Genomic DNA, 27,524 nt, shown 5'->3' with positions numbered 1-27,524 from the left:
CCATAATGAAATATTTTTTCTTCAAAAAAATTCATAACTTTTCTTCATAATATTTTTTTTAATATCTAAAATATTGTAAAGCATAAATTAAAAATAAAATATAATTAAATAACTTAGAAAGACCTCTCATTTATTAATGGTAATAAATGAATACATGTACAGTTTTTTTTTTCTTTTATCTACTACACTGAAAATATTAATTACTATATTAGAATATAGTTAATTAGAAAAGAAAATTTAAAATAAATAAATAAATATTTAAAATATAAAATATTTACCCTAAAAAAATAAATTCAAAAAATTTCAAAATACAATTCAAAACTTTTTTCGAAACTTATAACTAAACAATTTTTTCCTTTTTAAAACTCATAACTCAAAATACGATTCCACGTTCAAATCATGATTCTAAAAATAATTTTAAAAAATAAAATAAAAACATTTTTTAAAATTTTTTCTTTTAAAATAGAGTTTTGAAAAAAATTTGGTTTTGAGTTTTGAAAAGAGTTTTGAATTGTGTCTTTGGTTTTGAGTTTTGAAAAAATAATTTTTGAATTGAATTTTGAGTTGTGTATTTGGTTACAAGTTTTGAGTAGTTTTGAGTTGTTTATTTTAAATATTTTATTTTATTTTATAAATATATTTTTAAATATTTTAATTTTTTGTTATGTGTTTGATTATGATTTCAGTATAGAGTTTTGAAAGTAGTATGGGGTTTCGAGTTATGTATTTGGTTATGAGGTTTGAAAATAATTTTTGAATTGAGTTTTGAGTTATGTGTTTGGTTACGATTTAAGTGTAGAGTTGTGTTTTGAGTTTAAAATATTAAAATGAAAAAAAATTAAAATATTTACAAAATAAAATAAAATATTTAAAATAAAAAAATTTAAAATATTTAAATAAAAATTATATATTTAAAATAAAAAAATAAAATTTTCTTAAATATTTTTTAAAATTTTAAAAAAATAAATCCAAAAACACTGTTTATTCCAAACAGTGTTCCTTCTTATAGTAAGGTCATTTTCTTCCACAGTCGTCCTCCAATCCAAAAACATTGTTTAATATTTTAAAAAGAAGGGCAATAAGGTCATTAATTATAGGAAAGTAACACCGTTTGTTCTAATTTAACAGAATGAGAGAATTTGGAGAATGTTAGGTAAAGTAGGGGAGGTTACTGTAATTATTGAAACCACAGGGGTGGTCCCTATATTTGTCAGAAATATCAGGAGAGGTCAGTGTAATTTACCTTTTTTTTTTTTTTGAAAAAATTGAAAAAAATGAATTATTTTTTTGTATAAAATTGAAAATTTTGTATCTATAAAGGAGCATAATGATGGAACTTTGGTGTACAAAACTTAAAAAAAAAAATTTAAAAATGAAAAAACTGATAATGTTCTAAATTTTAAAATTAAAAAAAATGATAATGTTCTCAGTTTTATTGGATAGTTGTATCAAACCAATAAGTAGAAAGGAAAAAAAACGTTTAATCTCATACTCTTTTTTTTTTTCTCTCCCTCAGTTAGTGAAGCAAATATCTAGAACATTACTATGTAAAATTGATAATATTCTTATTTTTAAATTTTTAAAAAAAAACTAATAATATTATCAATTTTACTAAATATGACTTATTAATTTAATTTTTTTAAATAGGACTCGAATTACCACAACATTTGTAAACAAATTTTTTAGGTAATTAACTCCTAAAATAATTATACAGATTTGATTATTCAACCTGCAGGTTGCTAACAAGGAAAAGAAACTCCAAAAGCAGTTGACTTTTTTTTTTATCACTACTCTTGTATTGTATCATTTGTATTGGAGGGGTGAAACATGCAATATTATATTTAGGTTGGTTAATGTATTGATTTGTACAAATAAGACCATGTCATGGCTTACATCAAGGTTATGCTATTTGAATCCCACATAATAAAATCATCCAATACTATATTAGGTCTCATTTGTCAATTATATATTTTAGTCAAAAAAATATTATAAGTTGTCAGATTATTTTTGTTTTTTTACTTTTTACACATATTTTCATAAAAAATCAAAAATTATTAAAATAATATATTCCCAAGTAAGATCAATTAAGATAACGATTCCAAAAAAAAAAAAAAAAAAAAAAAAAATCATTTTACCATGTCAAGTCGAGGGTGTAGTATTTCAACAAGGATGCCCTACCTATTTGTAGATTGACAATATCTATGTTTATAATTTTTTATACATATTTGTTAAAAAAAAATAAAAATTATGAATAAAAAATTATTTGGTGTCTATTTTTTGTTTTAAAAAAATTATAAAATATTTTACCAATTTACTAAATTCCTGTAACAATAAAAAAAAATTAATTTCACTAATTTAGAAAATAAACTTTCATGCCTTCTGTCTTTCCAAGCCCCTCCGGCCACCTGGGGCCAGTCCTTGGGGAAAGCAAACAAGGCAGCCATCTTAAGCCCCGAAATTCTGTTAGGAAAAAGAGCCTCAAATACCTTTAGCCATTATATTATGTTGGGTTTATTCGAATGAAATGGAATGAAATAATCAATTAATTATATTATCTATTTTTACGTTTGGTCCACTAAAAGTATGACAAAAAATGTATTATAAATGGAATGATCATTCATTATTGTGAAGAAATAGTCGTTCTATATAGAGATTAATAAATGACCACTCTATTTTATTCAATATCATTCTAATGAATCAAACACTATAATATAGTATTAGTAGTTTAAAAATAAAATTTTAAGAAAAGAAATTAACTGAAATTGTGAATTATTTAAAATGATTGTATGCCAAATGTATGGGAACTTCTATTTTCATACACTAAACCTTCTCTGTGCATATCTCTTCTCAAGGCACACACACTTAACAATTTTCAAACTTAAATTTTTCTCAATACACATCCTTTCTTGTAAAAAATATCCCTAATTTCTTCAACCTTCAAGCCTAACATAACCCTAGCCACCACTCGCCATTAGCCACAGCCACCACCACAAACCTTCCACCCTACTTTCAATTGTCACTATCACCATCTCATACTATCTTCTTCAACCTTTCCACACTCTCCCCTACCACCTCATTTGTAGCTCCACCCCTACCCAACCTTCTCCGACACCTTTCCCATGACCTTCACCTTTTGCAACTCCCTTACCTGTAACACACCACCTAACCTTCCTCACAATTTGGCGATTGCGATAGTGATTGCAATAGAAAGAGATTCACATAGAGAGAGAGAGAGAGGGTACATGCTGAATTTGCAGTGCTGCTCATGGAATTGGGGAATTTGCAACGAAGGTGGTTTGTAGTGGTGGCGGTAGTGGTGGCGATGGATGGTGGGTAGGGTTAGGAAGTTAGGGTTTTGGTAGAGAAGATAAGGACATTTTGATAATATTACATTAGGATAAAATTGTAATAAAATAAATTATATAATTAAATGTGTAAACGAAGGGTGTGGAAATAGAAGCTCTCCAAATGTATAGATTGCTGACTATACCAATTACAATTGCCTCTAGTGCTTTTTTTTTTTTAATTTTTTTTAAAGTTAAAGTTGATCAAATTTTACATACGATCAATTATGTCACAAAAATATAATAAATTAATTACGCTATCAATTAAAAATGTCCAAAATCTATCATAATGATTTTGATTTACATATATCTCAATAATTATGATTTATGTCAACTATAAAAATTATAAACAAAATTTCTCAAGAAAGACTATTATAATTATTATAAGAAACAAATTATATTTGATTCACTCACTAATACAATAATTTCAAATTGGATTTATCACCTAACATTTAAAGTTATTTGTAGAAAAAAAAAAAAAAAGACCCTCTAGAACAATATTTACATAAAATTAAATTTCAAACACAATCCGTGCATAGCATTGGTAAAAAACTAATAATTTAGTCATTATCTATGGAAGAAAATTTTGTGCAAGTACAAGCAAATAATTTAGTGATTATATATGCAAGTAAAATTTCTCTATCCATTTGGCTAATGAATTATTGATAAAAATAGAACTAAGTGTAATATAAATTAAAACCTTAAGGGAGCTCAATGTAATTTTGTCAATACTGTGAGAGTTGTTGTATTTTTTCCAAACCTAACAGAAGTCAATGTAATTTACCCGAAAAAAATAATTACAAAAAGGGATAATTGGTGAAGGACAAATTATTTGGTCCAAGGTTTATTCTTTTTGAGTGATAAGGACATGTTCAATCGTTTGGTAAGAAGAGCAAATTATTATTTTGAAATATTTTTTATTTTATTTTATCCCATCGCCGAACCACTGCTCGAAACTTCGTCAACACCGAAAGTTCACTGAAAAAGTCATTAAAAGTGGCAAGTGTAGTAGTAGCAATATGAACAAATAAATAGATTAAGTAAACAGCTAGATGGCATATGGACAAATAGAGGGATGACACATGAATAGGTAGATGACATGTGGATAGATATGTGACATGGACATATAGGTAAATAATGTACAAATAGATAGATAGGTATGAGTAATATAGTATTTCAAATTATTATTGTCATTCTAGTCCAAAAGAAAAGAATTTTGAAATTGGACCTATGACCCAAATACCTTTGCAAAAAAGTAAAATCCATCGATGAAATGACAAAATGTTGTTCCTCTCTCTTCCGTCTTCCTGTCATAAGTTCAAACATACTATCATCCATAATCTTAGACCTTCTCTCTATACCGACTCTCTTACCTTCATCCCTAACCTCCCTCTTTCCATTATGGATTTTGTTTTTTTTAAACAAATTTTGTCTTTAAATGTAATTTTGCTAAAAAGTATAAGTGTAAGTAAAAAAAGGGGACAAATTAGTGGTAGCTAAGATTTAAAATTCTATTGCAAATAGAAGGTCTCATATTTTTGTGATTATTTTTTTGATTTTACACCCTAATTGTAATTATTTTTTAATCTCCAACTATTTACAATTGTTTTTCATTTTGTGTAAATTGATTTTTTTTTTTCCGATTTATATAACTATAGCAACAATAAAAAAATTAGAATTTAAAGTATTGTTTTAGGACACAAGAACTTGAGTACAAAATAGAAGGAGATGAAAGTGGGACCTAGGAGTTAAGGCAACTAGGCCAAATGAAATGCCTTGGTGTAGACACTTTATTTTGACTGGCCCCAAAATTTCGGGCGCTTGAAAGCTTCTCGATGATGAAATGGTAATTACTTCATCCTTGGAAATATTTGAAGTTGGTATGAACTACTGTATTACCTCTTTTTAAGCTAAAACTATCTTTTTGTGAAAATGACCATTTTGCCCTTGAACCCAATTTCATTTAAAACCTAACTCTTTTGTCCCACTTAGGAGAGAGGGAGAGAGAAAGGTCTGGTTGAACCTGAATTGACAATATTTTCAAAAGCATGGAGTAATTTTACTTGAAAATGTCGATTTGGAGTTTATCAGGCTTATTTAGGCAACAAGTAGGCTCGGAAGCATGAGAATTCACATCAATATAGGTATTTGACACGCGTCCCCAGATAGGCACATACATAGTGTGCCCGTACACAGGTTGTGTATCTGCACGTGCCTAGCGCGCTCGCATCCCCTCAATAGTCTAGAATTTGATTTCAATCATGACTATTGTTGTGTTTTGGATGAGTGGCACAAGGAGAATGTGATGGGGCAACCCTAGTAACTCTTTGCTTGGCCCCCAGGCTCCTCCTTACCTATAAATAACCCTCCATCTTTCCTTTTGGGGGGACCAAGTTTTTTAGCAAATTTTGAAGTGTTTGAAGTGAGATTGAAGAGTGAACTCAACCCCTTAGCCTCAAATCCATGATACCTAAACCCTTACAGCAGCTCCACCAACTAAAAGTGGATCAAGGTTCAAGAAGAGAGAATCAAAGTGAAGCCCAAACTTGAGGGAGGCTTGAAAGCATGGAATCTCTCATTTTCTTGCGTGCTCTTCAGTTTGTTTCAAACCAACAAGTAAATTTCTAATTTTACTTGATTTCAATACTTTTTTATTTTATTTATTATTAATCATGTTTTACTTAGATGATAATAATTAGGGTGTTAATAATCACAAAGCATCATGTAGGTTAGCTATTTTTGCATGTTTTTCACTTTATTTTGCATATACTAGTTAGATGTATACTTGTTGCATATTTAGGTTAGTTCAATCATGATATAAGCATACATATAGCCGGTTTGATCACTGTATAATATCTAGCATGTTTAGTTTTATGTGTTAGTTACTTTATTTGTATTAAATCATGTCAGTACGGGCTTAGGTTAATGTTGTGCGTGTGTTTAGTAGCATGTGTAGGATCATATTTATATTTAATCCATATCATGCATGTGTTGACGCTTTGTGGTGAAATCTGGGTAAATTCTTCTTTATTCATGGCATAGTGCTTAAGTTTTGCATTGTTTAACAATAATGCAAGTTAAATGCCTTTTTGGTGATCAATTATGTGTTTTGAATGCTTTTTCATGAATATTGCTTGTGTTGGATTGTGTTTATGACAACATGAATTAAAAGTTTGCTTTTTGATAGAAAATCATATATATATATATATATATATATTGGGAAAAAATGTGGTTGTATTAATTTAATCCAAGTTAATTGATATTTATTTATTCAATCACCTAGATTTTACGTTAGTAATTTATTAAGGTTAGTAATTTATTAAAGTTAATAATTGAGTTCATGGAATCATTTAATCATATAAAATAAAACGTTAGTAGAGGCCAATCACTTGATTGGGCGAGAGGGGATACATTAATTAATAACTTTCATCTCTTGTACCTAAGTTCCTGAACCTAGAATGTTTGGTTATGACGAATTAGTGCCTGTACTTAGTTTTCATTGTTAAAGGTTTCTTAGTTTCCTATAAAATTAAGTGGCGACTCGTTCAATGTGGGATAGTGAGTTGGTACCACATAGTGTGGAAATGCACCTTATATACTTGAAAAATGCATGGTGTCCACACTTGGCTTCTCCATCAAATAGAGATTTATGCTTTGCTTGGTTCAAAACTCCTTTGATAAAGCCAATGGGTGTGATTGACTAGTAAGACCTTGGGTGTTATACCCAAGATCCTAGGTTCGATTTTTTTTAGGGATATTCATTCATGTGACAATACATATGTTGGTAGGACAAACCTTCTAGTTTTGGGTGAACTGTACCAAGTATAAGGTTTGTGAGTTTGAATCTTCACCTGTGTGTGACTCTGCAACTTAACGCTTGTCACGACCCAAACCTGGTTTTATAGGTTTAGCGTCATAACCGGCCAGTAATCCTTGGATTACCAAAGGCCTCTTAATAGAATAACATATAATTAGGGGCTGCAAAAGCAAATATACAAAATATACGTAGTCCATAGAGCTGTGTAGACATACATGAGACAAAAATTTTTGAAACAAACTTATATTTATATATAGATATGACGTCAAAAAATGTATTAGTCATACGTCACCAGAGCCACACATATAGAACTTCCAAAACACGTTCAGATTAAACATAAACATCAGAAGGTACGAAAATCCCAAAGACTCAAAACTTGGTCAGATCTTATAAGGGAACCTCCATGGGAGGCACAACAGCTGGCTGACTCTAAAACTTGCCAAGCGGCAACTTAGGCTTGGTCACGAGCTTGCTCACCTACATACATAAAAATAAATAGTGAACAAGAGCCCAGTGAATAATAACGGAGTAAAGAGTTTTAATGAATGATGTCCATCACAGAGTTGGAAATTAGAATTCATTTCCGAAACAGATTTACATTCACATTCTTTTACAAGTCAATAACAGAAATCAGAATGCATACTTAATCTTACATCCATTAGCGCTAACAGATCACATACGGGGCATCGGAGATCATACTTATCAGTTCCATAAAGGAACCTTCGGTTGGGTACAGATAACTTGCCAGTTCCATAAAGGAACCTCCAGACCGAGTACGAATAACTTGTCAGTTCCATAAAGGAACCTCTGGCTGGGTACAGAAAACTTGTCAGTTCCATAAGGAACCTTCGGACCGGGAACATATAACTTACTTGAGCCTCGAATACTTATCAAAATTGGACAATCATTCATAATACAAACATAATACTTTATAGAACATATCTTATTTCATATACAGAAAATAAGTAAAATTGAACATAGCTTTACTAAGTTATTACTCACAATTAACAGATGGGTCCAAGGAAAACAAACATGATGGGCAAATTAGACGTCTTGTGGCTCGTGACCTACACAGTTACAGAATGAACACATATTGAATTATACACTCGGAAATATTAACTTAATTCTCTCTTATCTTGGTGTGTTTCTACTTCTTTATTCTTATTATAGTGTCTTAATCTTGGCATAGGAATGCCTAGGATGCAATGAGGATGCAAAAATGCATTTGAAAACACTTGGTCAAAATGCTAGAAACAGGGTCCCGTTCGAGCATAACTTCCCTCGCTTGAGCGGACATGCAAACATGTGAGGAGATGCTCGAGCGCTACTTCCCTCACTCGAGTGCTCTGTAAACCTTGCAAAAGTACTAGTTAAGTAAAATTTTCACTCGATGGTCGATTGACTCTTGCTCGAGCGTAAGACTCATGTTCTCGCTCGAGCGTAACTTTTGCTGCTCGAGTGGTCTGTAAAACATACAAACTTCTGGGAGCATGCATTTTATGCTCGAGTAGACTTCTGGTCGCTCGAGCGGGAGTGTAAAATCACAGGGTGGTCGCTCGAGTGCAGATTCTGCCGCTCGAGCAGAAATGCAGAATCTGAGATTTCTAGATTGCACTTGCAAGCTCCAAACTTGAATTCAAAGCCATTTAACTCAACCTTTGGGCCCCAAAACTTGAGAAAATCAGTTTACACTTGAAAACATTAAGAGTTAAAGATTATTTCATGAAATCAAGGCTCAAAAACATGTCAATTGTGCAAATATTCAACTTGAGATATAAGAATATGATATGAACATGACATGCATGTATTTATTTGAGTTCATAGCTTCCAAAACATGATTAAATAAGGCCCAATGGTGAGAAATGTTATGAATTCTTCAAACCATGCTAGAATTACAACATGCATGTGAGGAAAGCTTTGAAAACAACTTCCAATTGCTATGTAATATGCATGCACGTATAAAATGACTTAGCTTTCTTCAATTCTAGCTCAAAACTCATGTTAATCCACTCAATTCTCTTGAATTCATGAATTTACCAACAAAAGCAAGACTAAAGGCTTGAGTTCTCACCTTAGCTTCCTAATTTCTTAAGATTTAGAGGTAATCTTGTGCAATCCTTTAAGTCTCTAAACAATGTCCTTCTCTACCTCAAGTTTGATCTCAAGTTCTTGGCCTCTCACTTCCTCTCTCTCACGTTTTTGCTACAAAGGATGTAGATATGAGAGTGTAAAGTGTGAATGAGGGTCCACTAATGCCTTATATAGGCTTGGCTAATGGCTTATTTAATTTGTTGATCAACTAATCAATTGGACATTAATTTATTCTAATTTAATTCATTCTGAATCGAGTTTCAATTGAACCTACCATAATGCTCTAACAATTCCAAATAACACGTATACCAAGTCAGTTTCTGAATCGGATGCCGATAAGGCCTTCGATTCACAGACTGAAACGGAAACACGAATTGATTTTTCTACATTAAACAAATATATACACAAATAAGGCAACACATAATACAAAATTTCACTTAATTACTTATTAGATATAATTAAGCATGGATTCACATTAACCATGGGTTAGGGTTGTTACAACGCTATATGGTTAAATAGCTCTGTTGTGTAGTTATAACACTTCGTATTCTTTGGACTAGTGGGATTGCTCTTGACACTCTTATTATCGTACTTGGAGCCGCTTTGATTCATTTTAGGGTATTGATTACGGTGGTATCATAATGGTAAAGTTGGATTGAACCAAAAATATTGATTCAGATAATTGTCCCATGAGCAGTCTTTACTCTTTTACTTTTTTATCTCTCTACACTTTGGATCTAGATGTGAGGCTAGAACCATTGGAAATCTTGTTTCCAGGGATTCGATTTAGACACAAGAACGACCTAAAACAGAGTCCAAACGAGAGAGTTATGCGCGTTTGAAATTTGAGTACCTATGTTGGATGCAAGTCCGCTCGAGCGAACTTTTGGCCGCTTGAGCGGTCTGTTCGGGATTCTAAGATTCTAAGAGCTTAATTTCATTGCTCGAGTGGTCTGTTCAAAGTCAAGCACTTTAAAGTTACTTTTTTATCCAAACTTTTTATTCTTCCTTCCTCTTTTCTTTCCCTCTCTTCCTTACCTAAAACCCCAGACCTCCAAACTTTGATTTCATCTATTTTTCACCAAGAATCCACCATAGATATTTCATTAAAGATGAAGAATAAGTAAAAATCAACATTTTTACCGATTGAATTGTGATTTCTTCGAAACCCTCGATGGGTTTTCATCTTATTGCTTCCATTCTTGAGTTAGGAGTACTTTTAAGTTGATATATTTATGATTTGAGATATATATGGTAGTTTCTTAGTTATAGTAATGTATGAAATGATTTTGTGATATGAAGAGGGTTTGATAAATAAAAAGGGTTTATATCCAAATTTTTTGAGTAACACTATGAATGTTTTGTTAATTATTGTTATTGACGATAACAATTGACCCTTTAAGTGTTAAAGAGGGAAAAACCCCAATTTTATCAAAAACCCTAGTTTTCAAACTTGATTAAATAATGGGGGTTTGGCTCAATTGACTCTTAAATCTTGAAATTGTGTGAATGATTATGGAAATGGTGTTGGGACACGAGATTATTGAATTTCTTAGATATATGTCTTAAAATAGATGAATATTAAGATTGTGAAAAATGGTGGTGTTGGAGAAACCCTTTATTGTTGATACTATTAAATGTTGTTGTGAATTAGACAAACCTATGGAAATTGGATTTGAAAACTCATCCATCATGTGCATTATAATTTTCTCATGTGATTTTACAATCTTATGGATGTTTGGAAAATGTCAAAGGGGGGTAAATAGCATATAAGTCTAGGTAGTTGAGTCGGGTTTTGGTAATGGGTTGTGTGTTGTATTTGGTACCTACGTGGAGAGTCAAGATACCCAATTGCCCTGTCTTGAGCTTATCGCCAGACGAATGTGGGAAAGGTTTTTGGGTGTCTGCGAGCCCGCCATTTTTAGTGTTGGCAAATGTGCAAAAATATGATTTTAGGTGTCCACGAGTTTGCTATTTCAAGAGTCGGCAAATGTGGAAGGGAAAGGTTTTTGGTGCCCATTGCCCTGCCGTCTTTAGAGTCTGCAAATGTGAAAATATTTTCTGTATATAAATCTATATATGTATGTATGATTTTGCACCTCTTGCTTGGGACGTCATAGCGGATTTACACCCCATGGTTGTAGATGAGACTCTAAATGAAAATCACGCATTGAACATTTTTTATTTTAAAAGAGAAAATTTGAATTTTATCCTAACTAGTTCATGGCATGATCATATGCATCTCAATTATTTAAATGTCTTGTTAATAGTATTTCCTATTGGGTATTAGTTCATCCCTATTGTAATAAACATTTCAGGTTGCGATGATGTGCCTCAACTCAGCTAGAAATTGGTAGAGATCTTGATGGAGCATGGAAGCTCACTTTGGATGTTTTATGTGATTATAGCCATTGGGTTTATGTGTTTGGGATAGAATTTCGCTTATGTGTGTAATCAAGGCGCTAGCCTTGAAAGGTGTAAGCCCTATTGGGCCTTTTGTTGAATTTCTTGAACTATAATGTATGATTATTTCGAACACTAACGTTGTAAAGTGAAATGTACCTTCTATGAGAAATCTAATGAGAAGAGATCAATATTGGACTTCTGAAATGGTTGTACTTTACTTAATTTTCTTTATCTCTTTTTTCACATTGTGAAATTGGAGATTAATAAAGGATCGGTAATTATAAAATGGGTTAAAATATCAGGGCTTTACAAATTAGTATCAGAGTTAACCAGGTTTGAATACCTTGAACTCATGAGATGTGGCTTTTGTTACAATGGGTTTATCTTACTAAGAAGGGACATTAGTTTACTTTGTATGCATTATGTGTTTGTGTGACTATGTGGGTATAGGGTTAAGCTTCTAGGATACAACTTGTGCCTATTACATTCATTGAAATCCTTTGGAAAGGCACCTGTAGCATCTTGAAAATTTTCTTCATCAGTCGAACAAGGGTTTGTTCGCTTGAGCGGTCTTTCGGGGCATGTAGTACTTTTGTCTACAGTTTGGAGATTCTAAGAGTTAATGAAGTTCGCTTGAGTGCAAAAGTGTTCGCTCTATGGTTTGAACTTCTAGGAGTATGAGTTCTTTGCTCGAGTAAAGGTTATGTCGCTCGAGCAGTCTTGTGTCTCTGACACTCAGCATTTGTTTCATCACTAGAGCGGTTTGTTCGGGATCAGCACTTTAAAATGCCTTTTTTGGTACATTTTTTCTTTCCAAATTCTTTCTCTTTTTTCTCTCTTTTTCACCATTTTTGAGCTCCAAGCTCTTTAAACCTTGTATTTCATTTTCTTTGAGTGAGAATCTCACTTTAGTTCTTTATATAAAAATGATGAGCACGAAGAAGGGTTTTTATTAATCTGAGCGGATCATGTTTTAGTTGACGTTGGTCGTCTGGGTTTTTTTCCTTTATATTTTCATATAGATTGTGGTCTGTTTCTATTGCACAAAACCTGATGTTGAAATGAATTTTCTTGAAAAGCATGTAGAGGAAGTTAGGGTTTCTAAGTCAAAAGAGTTAAACATGTGATTACAGTGGATTATAGAAGTTTTGGTGTGAAGGGAACATGATTATGTGATTTAAGGTAGAAAGCCCCAAATTTTATTCAAACCCTAGTTTTAAATTTTATTTTGACATGGGGTTTTTCTTCAATTGGTCTTTGATTCTTGAAATTGAGTTGTTGCACAGTTGAATTGGCTATGAATGTTGATTATTAGATGTTATGAGAACAATCCTTGTGGGATGGGTTCATGTTATAGTAATTGATGATGGAATTTGGTGTTATGAACTATGGAAAGCGTATGATATTAAAGGAGTGTGTAATTTAAATAAAACAAGTTGTGATTGAAGTGTGAAAAACAAATCATATTTGTTTATAAAGAAGAAACTTTACCTTTATTATTAAATGTGATGTTGGTGTAATTTTTCTAAATTGAAATAAGGAAATTGATGGGTAAAGTTTTGGAAAGAGAGTCTGTTTCCTTTTGGCTTGCGACCAATAAAGCGTGGCGCTTCATAGAGGTTCTGCCTTCCTTCCAGAGTACTGCCCGGTAAAGCGTGTGGATTGTTAGGCTATATAGAGGTTCCACTTTCCTTCTGGCTAGCTACCAGTAAAACGTGGCACTTGTGAGAGGTTCCAACTTTCCTTCTAGAGTAGCGCCTGGTAAACTGTGTTGGTATGGCTTGGTGAAACTGGTTGTTGTCATATGTGAATATTCGTTGAGGATCTTGTAAGAATTCTGTTATGTGATTATGATAATATGTTAGATGTAAAATTGAAGCGTGTAATGTGGAATATGTTGTTAATGAGTTGACTATTCTAGTCCAATTATATGAAATGTGTTGACATATGTATGTGCATGATGTTATGCAGGTCATGTTGGGGTGAAGGGTTGTAGTAAAAAAAAAAAAAAATTAATATGTGCATTGTATGAATTAGACAGAGTACATGATTAGTTGGCATGAGATTTCTTCTAAGGAAAAACAAAAGATTTTAAGAAATTCTTGCAAAATAGTATTGATAAGATATGAAGTTAAAAATTGCGTTTTCCTTAAAATGTCAAGGGGAAGTTTGTGAAGAAAGTATCTATCTACGTACTCTATTTTGATATATAAAAGGACACATTATTATATACGTATCACTTAACGACATTCATGATCACATTTATCTATTGATTGCTATTGTTGAGAATCACTGTAGATCCCTACTAGATCTCGTGTTCATCCCATGTGTTTAACCATTTTTCAGGAATGGAGTCGGGTACAACAGTTGAAGATCAAGAAATTATTTATTTTGTTATGGGTTCATTCTGTGTATATTGTAAATGAATGATTAAAGGGCTGTAGTGTTGAAGTGGTTCTTTCTACATAATCATGTATTTTGAAATCTCAATGTAAGCCCATAGGGCATGTATTATTAATTGTATTCAACATTCTTTCATTGTAATTATGTGAGAGAGAACCTCTTTTATTCTATTTAGCTTGTGGTACTACTATAACTATTATCGAAAATGAACTTTTATAAGAAATTTGATAAATTATTTGAGTAACAAAATTGGAGGCTTGATAAATTGGTATCAAAGCTACTAGGTTTGAAAACCTTGAGCTCATAGGAAGTGGTTTTGACTGCAATGGGTTTAACTTCTCTTGGTGAGGACATTTGCATGTAGGTAGGATTAGGTGTAGCAAAATTACATGTTGCATTTGTGTGGGTATGGGGTTGAGTTTTAGGGATAGTGCTTGTAGCCGTTAATTTGCTTTGCGATCTCATTAAAAATGCGTCTGATCAATGTGGTTTCTAATGGGAGTTCTTGAGAGTTTCGGGACAAGTGGTTATCCATGTAGACTTGACTCGATTATGTGATTAAGTGCTTAAATTGTTTATGTGTCATGTAACTATATGCTAGGCCGATTATGTAATTTGGTGGGGGTTGAGTGAGTAAGTGTCTTGGGAAAGGTTAGTGTTTTGTTTACTAAGTTGGGTGTTGTCATTGATAGGATATCAGGGTGAGGAAGTAGGAGTCGTGTTAGGACTAGAAGTGCCAGTAGGGGCACAATGGTTCCAGTAACACCTGCACCTGCAACACAGGTTGTGGGCGAGGAGATTTCATGTGAGATTGTAAGAGTTGTATGGGAGGCTTTAACTCGCAACGAGGGGGATGATTCTCGTGCCATAAAGATCACTAAGGAGTTATTTCATTTTAACCCACTGGAATTCATAGGAGGGCCTGAACTGTTAGAGGCAGAGAATTGGTTAGAGCAGATCACCAAGAGTCTTAATATGCTTAGAGTCAAGGATGAAAGGTTGATAGTGACATTAGTGAGTTTTCTACTGAAGGGAGATGCTGGGTGTTGGTCAAAGTATGCGAGCACTACCATAGACACCACCTGGGTTGCATTTATTTAGCCTTTTTTGGCCAAGTACTTTCCTTCTTCCGCTCAAAAAAGATTAAGGAAACAATTTGTGGAGTTACGCCAAGGTACTACTCATTCAACACAGTTTTAGGGGAGATTCACTAGTTTGTCTAGGTTTGCTCCAAGTTGGTAGCAACAGAGGAGCGTTGTTCCCTTGAGTTTGAAAAGAGGTTATATGATGATATTCGATGAAAGGTTGTTGGGTGCATTGTCACACATTAGTAGAAGTGGCAGCTCATGTGGAAGCCACCAATCTTGAGGCCGGCCGGGATGGAAAGAAAAAGGCCATATTGGCAAGTTCTATGGTTCAAGAGCACACTAGGCCTAGTAGGAGGCGGAGGAGAGTAAAATCTCTATCGCAAGCAGAGTTTCATTTCCCGTTTACTATTGTTTCTTCGGAGTCATCCTTTGGGAGGTCTAATTAGACTCAGGTTTCCTCAAGTTAGTCACAGAATAGAGGACCACCATTTTGCTCCAAGTGCAATAAGTTGGGCCATGTTAGGTGTTGTTGCCCTCAGCATGATCAAAACCAGTCTCGGTAGTTTAGATTGGAGTAGAGAGGTTATTGAACCAAAGAGATTAAACCATTAAGCATGGAAGGATCTCTTTCACATGCCTTAAACAACACTCGTTTGAAACGACTCTCAAACAAAGAAAACCAAGAAAGGAGGGAGGGTGCATAGATGATTATGCAAAATTGATTATTACAAAAGTGAGACTCTTTACAAGAAAACTAAGTAAATAAGCCTATCAACTCAAATGACTAGATGTCTAAGGCCTAAACAACCGAAGCCATGAGGCACTACAACAAAAAACACATTTGGCGACCCAAAAATTGGTCGCCAAAAGTACAAATTTCATCACCAAAAGAATCGACGACAAGTATACAATTTGTCGCCAAAGGCCTGTCACTAAAAGTATTGGCGATGAAATCAGAAACTGTCACCGTATGTAGACGTTTAGCGACAAGCAAAATTGGTCGCCAAAAATCATATATTTTGTCGCTATAAAATTATAGTTTGTCGCTAAAAGGTTAAAATTTGGATAGGCTATGTAGTTTTAGCGACAAATAAATGCGTCACCAAAAGTCCTATTTAACGACAAAATTAATTTGGTCGCTAAAAATCACATTTTTAGCGACGAGTAAGTTTTGGTTGCTAAAAGTTCTTGGAATAACCACTAACTTTTAGCGACAAAAACAATATGTTGTCGCCAAATATATTAACAGTGACCAAAATGCCACCTGTCACTAAAAATTCACTACACAAATTTTGATTTCAATAATTTTCCTGTTCAAAATAATCCAAAACACCTGTTTTCCTGTGCACAATATATACACAAATGTAATGTAAATAATAATACACCTGTGCAAGACATTCATAATAATTCAAAATTAATAGCTATGAAAAATCCCAATAAACATAATTACAATTCTCTGACAATCTAAAACATGCATACCAAAGTTCTTACAAACTATTAACATCAAACCTATAAATACATTACCAAATCCTATGTCAAAATATTTTCAAAAACACAACCAAATATTTTGATGTTAAACATCTAACCAACAAGTCATTTACTAAAATCCTATGTCAAAATATTTGCAAAAACACAACACCAAATATTGTGATGCTAAACATTTAATCCATAAATCATTTACCAAAATCCTATGTCAAAATATTTCCAAAAACATAAAATCAAATCTTCTGATGTAGCCCAAACTATTTTCCACCATTGCCAATCTGTCACATGAAAAAAGAAAAAACAATATTAGATTGACAAAAAAAAAAAAAAAAAAAACCTCGATATAAACTTCACAATTTTGATTTTAATTTTGTAACGAGAAGTCCAATCGGGTGCTGTTTGCTCATACAAGTTTGCTCATACAAGTCTATTTAGGCTTGAACAAGCTGCCCGTGCCAATTTTTGGTGGTTTCAGTGGTCATTTTGCAATGTCGGCCCCTGAACGGGCCTTTTAAGTCTTGTGTTTTACATTTTTTCTTGTAATTTTCTAACTGGAAATCCAATTGAGGTCCCGTTTGTTCCTACAAGTCTATTTAGGTTTGAACAAGCTGTCCGTGCCAAGTTTTGGTGGTTTCGGTTGTCATTTCGCAATTTCGGCTCTTGAACGAGCCTTTTAAGTCTTGTGTATTACAATTTTCCTTCTAATTTTCTAACTGGAGATCCAATTGAGGTCCCATTTGTTCCTACAAGTCTATTTAGGCTTGAACAAGCTGTCTGTGCCAAGTTTCGGTGGTTTCGGTGGTCATTTCGAAATTTCGGCCCCCCGAACGGGCCTTTTTAAGTCTTGTGTTTTACATTTTTCCTTCTAATTTTTTAACCGGAAATCCAATCAAGATCCCGTTTGTTCCTACAAGTCTATTTAGGATTAAACAAGCCATCCATGCCAAGTTTTGTTGGTTCCGGTGGTCATTTCGCAATTTCGGCCCCTGAACGGGCCTTTTAAGTCTTGTGTTTTACAATTTTCCTTATAATTTTCTAACTAGAGATCCAATCGAGGTCCCGTTTGTTCCTACAAGTCTATTTAGGCTTGAACAAGCTGTCTGTGCCAAGTTTCGGTAGTTTCGGTGGTCATTTCGCAATTTCAGCCCTCGAACAGGCCTTTTAAGTCTTTGTGTTTTACAATTTGCCTTCTAATTTTCTAACCGGAGATCTAATCGAGGTCCCATTTGTTCCTACAAGTCTATTTAGGCTTGAACAAGCTATCTGTGCCAAGTTTCAGTGGTTTTGGTGGTCATTTCACAATTTCGGCCCCCTAACGGGCCTTTTAAGTCTTGTGTTTTACAGTTTTCCTTCTAATTTTCTAACCGGAGATCCAATCGAGGGCCCGTTTGTTCAACACAACCAGACATATTAAATGAAATGCTTGTAGTGATTTGAAAAGTAAATTATGAAAAATATACTTACAAAAGTGTTTGTCAATAAGATTCCTCTGATGGATAATCATTTTCATCAACCTGCATGCCTGCCCGATCCTTGGTCATCCTCATATACTTCTCAATATCTTCAAATCTTTTGTTTTGCATTTTAATCATTTTAGCTTGCTCTTGTGCTACTAGGTTCTGGGCTGCAATTTGTTCTTGCTAGACCTCGGACAAATTCTTCAATGACTCTAGTTCTTTTTGTAGGCTCGAAACCACCTCAGTATGTGCTTGTGCAGTAACAGAAAATCTGGATGATGATGGTTTTGAACCAACTCCAAAGCCTTTTAAGTATCCTAATTTCTTTCCAAGAATCTTGATTGACAGATGCCCCTGAGTTAAAGGTATTGCCCCAGGCTCTAAAGACTCTTCATGTCGCTTTTTCAAAGCTTCCTATCAATTTGTAAACAACTTCAACAAATACCACCATTTACATAAATATGTAACTCTATTAATTGACATACTTACATGTAATTGACCACATATTGGGGCTACCCAATCCGACTTTCTCTTGCTCCAATGGGAATCTTTGTAGAAGTCTACAAAGTCAGTCTTCTCGGTACCCTAATTCCATTTAAAAGTAAGCATACATAATTAATTATTACACTTTTAAATATAATAAATGCATCACCTGCTTATACATTGCAGCTTGAAATGACTGGGAGCCCATTGTATGATTATTTGGTAACCGCGCTCGACTATCCCTTACTTTTTTAGCCAAGTTCTGCAAAATTAAATGATTAGTATAATTAAATTCAAATTACAACATGATTGTTTAAATTAGGAAATTTTACCTGATAATCGCCATCAAGCCATACATGATCAATCATGTATACCCAAGCCTCAGAATCGACCCTTTTGTATGGTTTACTATAAGGGTCAACACCAGCGTCTACCAACTTCGAGTAATGAGTCTTCATCTTGTTACGCCAACTTCTGTAAAGAGTTTTACACTTTTTATTGACTCCTTTCCGAACCTCTTCATCCTCATCATAATCAACAATCTCAAATTTATCCTGCAAATATAATGAATGCTTTTATTAATAGCAAAATGCAAGTAATAGTGATAATCTAATTATCTGAAAAGTAGCAAATACATGTACCCGAACTACTTGAATGATTGGGGCTTTATGAATCTCATCAATCTTGTCCCACTTTTTTATACCAATGATTGGAGCAGCCATCCTTATCTGTAAGCCAAGTTCATTTGCAAATGGAGTGGCATAAGGCCCTACTGGCACCTTTGCATCTACAGGGATCCAAACATGAAGTTTTTTACCACCATTGTTAGCTATGAGACGTGCTATGCTCTTCCCTCGAGTCTAACCCCTGACTTGTTTAGAACGAGTACGCAAACTAGTGGTAGATGGTACATCATGGGTAGTAGTTGCATTTGTAGATGGTGTAGCCTAAGTAGTAGCTGCATTTGTAGATGGTGCAGCCTGGGTTGTAGTTGCATTTGTAGATGGTGTAACCTGGGCAGTAGTTGCATTTGTTGGTGGTGCGGGCTCGATACTTAGAGCATTTGTAGATGGTACACTCTGAGTAGATAGGGTTAAATTAGGTGGTGCATGCTGAGTAAGGGCAGGTAGAGGAACTTTGGATGATGCTGCACGTCGAAGTTTACCAGGGCCTGCCATCTAGCACAACAACTCAACAATTACATGTGTGAAGCATATGTAAAATAAGCAATTACATTAATATCAATGGCTATATAATAGAATCAATATCAGACATAATTGATAACTAAACAATAACATAACATAAGAAACAAAAAAAATAAAATAGACAGAGAGAGAGACAGATAGGGACACACACAAACACACATATACAAAACAAAACAAAACAAAAAAAGAAAAAAAAAATCTTTTTGAATTGTCAGTGTATTCAAACTCAAAGGCACTTAAACAACAATGTTATAAAAACATAAAAATGACACAACAATTAAAGTTCTATGTCAAAATCTATATTACAATCAAAATGATTATGTAGCTCATCTTCTCGGATAGTCAATGCTCATAGTAATCATCTTCATTATCGCACCCCTCTTCCTCATCAACACCATCGTTGTGTGCTCGACTAACTGATTGTAAAACCACCTCACTTGGGATAATTTGAGGATCAATGTTATTCCTATGAAGTGAGATTGTCACGGGGTCTTCAACGCTCATTGGGACATCTTCAGTTGTTTCATTTTGTTGCAATAAATTATCAGGTTCAAAGCCATCTTGTTCTGGTACATCCCATATTTCTCAATGTTGTAGTCTTTCTATGACTTTCCAATGTCCGTCTAACTTTGTATCATCAACGTAGAAAACTTGTTTCACATGACTTGGTAAGACAAATGGATCATCTTTATACCATTGACTTCTAACATCAATACTTATGCAATGTGTATCGGTATGTAATGTTCTATTGCTACCGGTATTGAACCATTCGCATTGGAATAAAACAACTCAATGTCCAAGTATGTAATGCATCTCCCACTCTTTATTCAAGTACCCATAAAAGTTAATTGTTTGTCTCTCATGCTTCCCTTCCACAACTAACCCACTATTTTTGCATTTATGACTACTATCACGATCCTTACTATGAAATCGAACACCATTGGAAATGCAAGCTGAATACAAATTAACATTCACACTAGGACCATTTGCTAATGACCACAAATCATCAATTGCTTCTGGTAATCCTTGAGCTCGTAATTGGTTCATCTACATAACGACATCAATTTCAATCATTATGTTAGTATTCATATAAGTGTAGCTAAATAAAGTTTGGGATTATATCTTATATGTTCTTTGAACCACTTAGGGAATTCCTTTTTCTATCTATTTGTGATGTCACGTACACCTTCATTTTCTAAAAGATTCTTGTGTTGCCTACTTACAAACATATGATTCATAAGTAACATATTATATTGAAAACATAATTCTACAAAAATATATATATATATATATATATTAAGAACGTACTCTAGATAATGGTCCAGCTCGAGGCTATTATTCAAGACTAACCAATGAGCCATTTCATGTTCATTTTGAGACACGTTAAAAAACCTTGTAATTCGCGAAGACCTCTAACCTCGACTCATGCACACTAACATCAACATTCCGTTCCTCTCGATTAAATATAGTTTCAATCCCACCCAGACACATTGAGCAAAATGTGAGACACTCCTTGACAACATAAGCTTCTGTGATCGAACCTTCTGGACGAGCTCGATTTGCAACATATCCTTTTAAAGTTCCAAGTAGCCTATCAAACAAACAATAGAATAATCTTATTACACACACACTCACATTTTTATAAATATATATACAGGTTATGCTACAATTTAAGTATTCTAGTGTTTCAATAAGTTTGTAAGTACCTTTCAATGGGGTACATCCACCGATATTGCACAGGCCCACCAAGAATGGCTTCACGCGGTAAATGAATCGCCAAATGGACCATCACATCAAAAAACGCTGGTGGAAATTTTTTTTCTAACTTGCATAGTATGAATATTATGCGATCTTCTAATATTTCCAAATTTTTCATCTTCAATGCGACACAAATATCATTGTGAAGATATCCACGCATTCCAATAGGAAGAAGTCACTGTATGAGGACATGACAATCATGACTTTTTAGGCCTGTTAACCTTTTGTGTTCACACACCTTGAGATGTTTGCTGCATAACCATCAGGATACTTAATTGACTTTAAAAACCATATCTTTCATCTGAGGGCAAAGTGTACAATGCTGGGGGCTTTTCAAAAGACCCATCGGCACGCCTTTTTAAGTGCAACTCCTTCCTTATTTTCATATCTTCTAAATCCATGTGTGCTTTTTCTGTGTCTTTGTTTTCCCCATCTATACTCAGTAATGTTCCAAGAAAACTATCACATATATTCTTCTCTATGTGCATAACATCGAGGTTGTGTCGGAGTTTAAGTGTTTTCCAATATGGCAACTCAAAGAAGATGCTTTTTTTTTGTCCAGTTCAATACTAGATTTTCCCTTTTTCTTTTCTTATTGGTTGGATGCTTTCAAAATGGTTTGAATGTCCCTGAATCCAATTGTTCCAAGATTTGTTCCCCTGATAACTCTAAAGGTCTTGACAGGAACTCAATCTTACCATTATAAAGTCGACTCCTCCGTCAAGGGTGGTCATCAGGCAGGTAACGACGAGCGCCTGCGTACCCTATCCTACCTCTTAACCGTTGTGAGGAAGCATTTTTGTTACAGGTGGGACAAGCCAAATAACCTTTTGTACTCTATCCTGACAAGTTGCCATATGCAGGAAAGTCATTAATTGTCCACATAACAGCTGCATGCATTTGAAAACTTAATTCAGCTGAGGCATCATAAGTAAACACACCATCTTCCCACAACTCCTTCAACTCATCAATTAATGGTCGCATGTAAACATCGATATCTCTCCTTGGTACTTGTGGTCCAGGGATAAGCAATGACAGCATACTAAATGATTGTTTCATACATTTCCAAGGAGGCAAGTTGTAAGGCATAACAATCACAGGCCACATACTATATGAGTTGCTCATGTTTCCAAAAGGATTGAAACCATCAGTGGCCAACCCTAACCTCACATTTTGACTCTCTTGGGAAAACAAAGGATGTTGCCTATCAAAATCCTTCCATGTCTCACCATCAGCCGGGTGTCTCAATATCCCATTATCTACTCATTTCTCTTTATGCCATCTCATATCTATTGTTGTTTTTCTCGACATATATAATCTCTGCAACCTTGATGTCAACGAGAAGTATCTTAAGGTCTTGTGAGGAATTTTTTTACCTTTTCCATAATTCGACTTGTATCTAGACTCTTGACAAATTGGACAATTCTCTAAATTTGCATTCTCTTTCCAGAAAAGTGCACAATCATACTTGCATGCATTAATCGACACATATCTTAAGCCTGAGGCACGTAAGAATTTTTTGGCTTCATAAAGAGTCCATGGAATCACTTGATCACTTACCGGTAGAAGGTCCTTTAATATCCCCAACAACATGTTGAAAGACTTATTGCTCCACTTGTTCAACACCTTCCCATGAAGAATCTTAACAACAAATGATAAAAGAGAAAACTTATGACACCCAGGGTACAAGTCTCTTTGAGCATCATTCAACAATTTGTTAAAGTTGGGCACGCCCTCTTTTTCAACATTGTTAGCCACATCATCGTCATTGTCATTGTCATTGTCACCGTCCTCCTCATCCTCTTCATTTTCATCATCATTTATGGTAGTCCCCATGTAAACATCTTCTAACAAATTTAGGATTTCATCTTGATCTTCACCTGTCTCTGCTTCCATTCTATCCCTAACACTTCCAAAGTCATTATGGTTGTCATCATTCAATGCATGAGATTGATTCATGGGAACAGATTCCCCGTGATGCACCCAAGTCTTATAAGAAGGGGACATCCCTTTCACAACTAAATGATACTCCACAATTTTACAAGTATGTTGTTCACAATTCAGATAGTCCATACAAGGGCAATGAATCTTATCATTTGGACCTACATTCATCATTTCAAATTGAACAAAAGCCTTCACCCCATCTCGATACTGGCAACTCATCCTATTCTTAAGTAACATCCAACTCTTGTCCATATTTGGTAACCTACAAAGCCATGGTTATGTGAAATTCCTTTGAATTAGAGAATTTACAAGATTATGGTTCCATATCTTTTGGTGACCCACAAGATTATGGTTCCACATCCCTTTCATGACCAAATGATGCATCACAATAGTAAGTGATAAACAAGAATTACTATTCAAGTAAAATATGCAATTTAGAGTAAAGGGTGAAAAAAAAATCATATAGTAAGTGATGAAATTGATATATAGATTACAATTGCTATACAAATTGTGGTCTTGAAATTGTTACATATTAGTTTACTTATTCTTGGAAAAGCATATTCATCTATTTTAGCTATTTGACGTATTTCTTTGTTGAGTTAGACATAAAATTGAGATTTTGAAACCAAATACAGCAGCCATCCCTAATAAAATTTTAACTAGTTTCATATTGATTCTCTTAGGCCTGTTTGGGACTTATATTTTGGCTAAATAGTCAATGGAAAAAAATAGTTAATAAAACAAAATGTCATGTCCTATACATTAATCAACAACTTTTTCTTTTACAATTATCTATTCACCTACAAAAAAAAAAAAAAAAAAAAAAATCCATAAATCATCCAAAACATAATTCTTTTTCATTTCATAAAAAAACTAAAAAATCAACTAAAATAGCCAAGTTGCTAAATGACGTATCTAGTCCCATTTTTTTGACAACCAGACTTATTAAATTTAATAAGGTTATATAGTTTCAAGATCATAGGTGTAGAAACTAAAATGACTAACTTGATAAATAAATTAAAAATGCCCTAAAATATAGTCAAAGCTTACTTGATGTAGTAATTGCCCCCAACGAATGATTGCATTTTTTTTTTTATCTCTTTGCATTAGCGAATAACCTATAACATTTGAATTGTAAATCAAAGTTTAAATTAAAACCGCACTATACATGAAATTAATGGAGAGTGGACATGAAATGAATGTTATATGCGTCTACTATTAATGGCCCCATTTTTAGCAGGATATGACAAGCATGGAGTATATTCAACAGTAATAAATCATGTGCAACTTGTCAAAGATTTGAGAAACTCAAATTCAACTCAATTACCTAAACAAGCTGAGGTTAAAGATCTGAGAAATTCAAATTCAGTGGAGTGACTATCCTTAATCTCCTCTTCCCTATCTCCCCCCGTTTTGCCTTTTTTTCTGTCTCACCAACTGGAGAATCCATTTCTTTTCTTGTATTGTATATGATCAAACATAACCACAATAAATTCTCATTACAAAAGTAACAATTCGTCACCAATAACATATATCTTTAGCCATCAATCATCATAAACCCAAATTGAAAGATCTAATTTAATTCCTATGAGAAAAGCCAAAATTTAAAATAAATATCTGTTCTTTAAATATTTTCTTTTACATTGGTATCTTTTCTTTTGTTATTTTGGGATTTGTATGTTTGAGTGGTCACATCTCAATCAAAACCACAATTCTATCTCAATGAAAATGACATTCTATCAAAATTCTTACTCTGAGGAATCGCAGCTCTAGCGCACAAATGTAAACCCAAATAAGAGTTTCTTCCTGCAACTAAGGAGTTGACAGTTAGGTTTCTAGCCAAGCATAAAGAATCCTCAATAGGTTATAGGTAAGTGTATCAGGCATAATGGAAGGAAGGAACAGCCTTTCGAGGGCAGTAATAATGCAAACCATAACTTTCCATGGCTAATAGTACATGACCAAGATTTCTTAGAATTAGTCCTCCTATTGATGATGGATAGAAACTTGAGGTGGAGAATAGGGAATTTTCTTCTCTCTTCGTAAGATGAAGTTTTTGAGGTGGGTCCCATCAATGATGAAGGGTTGAGATTTGGCAACCAAACCTATATTGAAGAAGATCCTGAATTCTTCACATTTGAAGTCAAGACCTACGGAAGATGTTCTTGATTCAAAAATCTAACATGCAAATCTTCAGAGAGTGACCAAAAAAGCTAATTTGCAGAATCTATCCTCATAGCATGGATCAGATCAGACAAACAGTATTCACCGCAGTCTAGGCAAACTCTAAGACAACCAGATCACTGTAAATCACATATGAAGCTGGCAATATGCAACACTACATAAAAAAGCTTAAACAGTATAAAAAATCCCTGAAAATTTTCGAACTATTGTATGATAACAAAACCATAAAGTGAAGAAAAGAGATCATCTACCACATACAGCATAATCCAAAAGATTAATACAAGAGCTGCTAAGTCAAATCTAGCACAATATCACATATCAATTATAGTGCAGAATAATTCAAACAAACAATGAAGTGTTGTCTATGAGCCTTTGAAATGAACAACAACAACAAACAAACAACGAAGTGTTGTCCTGTGTTCCAAAATCAGTCCCAAAATCAAAATATCAGCCCCAAAACCAGTCCCAAAATTATAATATCAGTCCCCAAAAAATACAAAATTAGAATATCAGTCCCAAAATCCAAAAATCAGTTCCAAAATCAGTCTGAAATTCAGAATATACCAGTCCCGAAAATCAGTTCCAAAATCAATCCAAAAATTAGAATATATCAGTCCTGAAAATCACAATATTAGTCCAAAAAATCAGAATATCAGTCCGAAAAATTAGATTGATGACAAAGAAGAAAAAGAGGAAGATGAGAGAGTGAGAGAAAAATCAGTCCCAATATCAATGTTGTGTTGTGTTCTACAATGCCGAACAAGAGAATGAAATTGATGATAAAGAAAGAGAGGAAGATGAGGCAGTGTGACAGAGTGAGAGTGAGAGGGAGAAGGAGAGGGAGAGGGAAAGAGAGACGAAGAAGAGGGAGAGAAGACATACCTCTTTGTCTTCTGTTGTGCTGCTTCAGGTTGTCTTCTGTTGTGCCGCTTCAGGAGAGGGAGAGGGAAATGAGATGAATATTATTACGTCAATCTTGTTTATTCAACTAAAGGTCATTAAAAAAAAAAAAGAAGACAAATTCAAAACAACGTCATTCTGACAAGATATTTATTGGTGACGAAAATCATTATGTTGCCATAAATATCATTCACCTTTCAGCGACTATTTTAATTCTGTCGCCAAAAAGTCACAATTGGCGACAAACAGTTTCGTCGCCATATATTAATTTGGTCGCCAAAATTTTTTTAGCGCTCCCGCGCAAAAAATTAAATTGGCGCCCACCATTTTTGGCGACCAATTGAAATATTTGTTGCTAATAGTGTATTTTTTGGCGACCAACACGTATATTGTCGCCAAAAACATACAATTGGCAACTAAATTCAATTTGGTTGCTAAAAAACGTCGCCAAAAATGCTTTTTGTTGTAGTGAGGACTTACAACATAACAAGTATAATATTCAAAGCATAAATTATTTAAATAAATCAAACAACCCCTAAAAAAAAAAAAAAAAAAAAAAAAAAAAAAAGTGACCAAACTACTTCAAAAAGGGCAAGGAAGTGAACACAAATAGGAGAGGACAAGCTAGACAAGTAAGCTTACACTACAAACATGATATTCAAAGCATAAATTAATTAAATGAGTCAAACAACCCCTAAAACCAAAAAATAGTAACAAAACTACTTCAAAAAGATGAAGAAAGTGAACAAAAATAAGAGAGAACAAGCTAGACAAGCAAGCTTGAGGAGGGAAGGCTAACCCCTTCCTTTTTGTGGATTAGGAATCACATACTTCAACCCTTGAAAGTGGCCTCCAACAGTGCACAAACTCAAGGAAAATGAAGAAGATGATTAGTAAAAAACAAAGAGAAAAGATGATAAGAGTTATACCTCTTTAAAGAGCATGTATGGTTGTTGATC

At 33.8% G+C, this 27,524-nt stretch overlaps 1 protein-coding gene across 1 annotated transcript; it reads right to left on the bottom strand.

The window, feature by feature from the left end:
- Window positions 1-22,374: 22,374 nt before the first annotated feature.
- On the bottom strand, window positions 22,375-23,733 carry LOC114264150 (uncharacterized). Its single transcript, XM_082889242.1, has 2 exons — window positions 22,914-23,733; window positions 22,375-22,796 (listed from the first exon to the last, which is right to left on the bottom strand). Exons 1-2 carry the CDS (start codon window positions 23,731-23,733, stop codon window positions 22,375-22,377), a joined length of 1,242 nt encoding a protein of 413 aa, XP_082745368.1.
- Between the last annotated feature and the right edge of the window lie 3,791 nt (window positions 23,734-27,524).

Source organism: Camellia sinensis, chromosome 9 (assembly GCF_055761805.1).
Source record: "Camellia sinensis isolate YWXY chromosome 9, ASM5576180v1, whole genome shotgun sequence".
Taxonomy (NCBI): Eukaryota; Viridiplantae; Streptophyta; class Magnoliopsida; order Ericales; family Theaceae; genus Camellia; species Camellia sinensis.
The sequence above is the reverse complement of the archived record's forward strand: the minus strand, read 5'-3'. Positions and strand labels throughout refer to the sequence as shown.

Bases quoted from the DNA above. Each gene is read 5' to 3' on its own strand.
- LOC114264150 (XM_082889242.1), bottom strand. From the start codon at position 23,733: ATGGACAAGAGTTGGATGTTACTTAAGAATAGGATGAGTTGCCAGTAT. The intron at 22,797-22,913 runs GTAAAAAAATTC...AGAAATGAGTAG, and splicing joins CAAGTCGAATTATGGAAAAG to ATAATGGGATATTGAGACAC.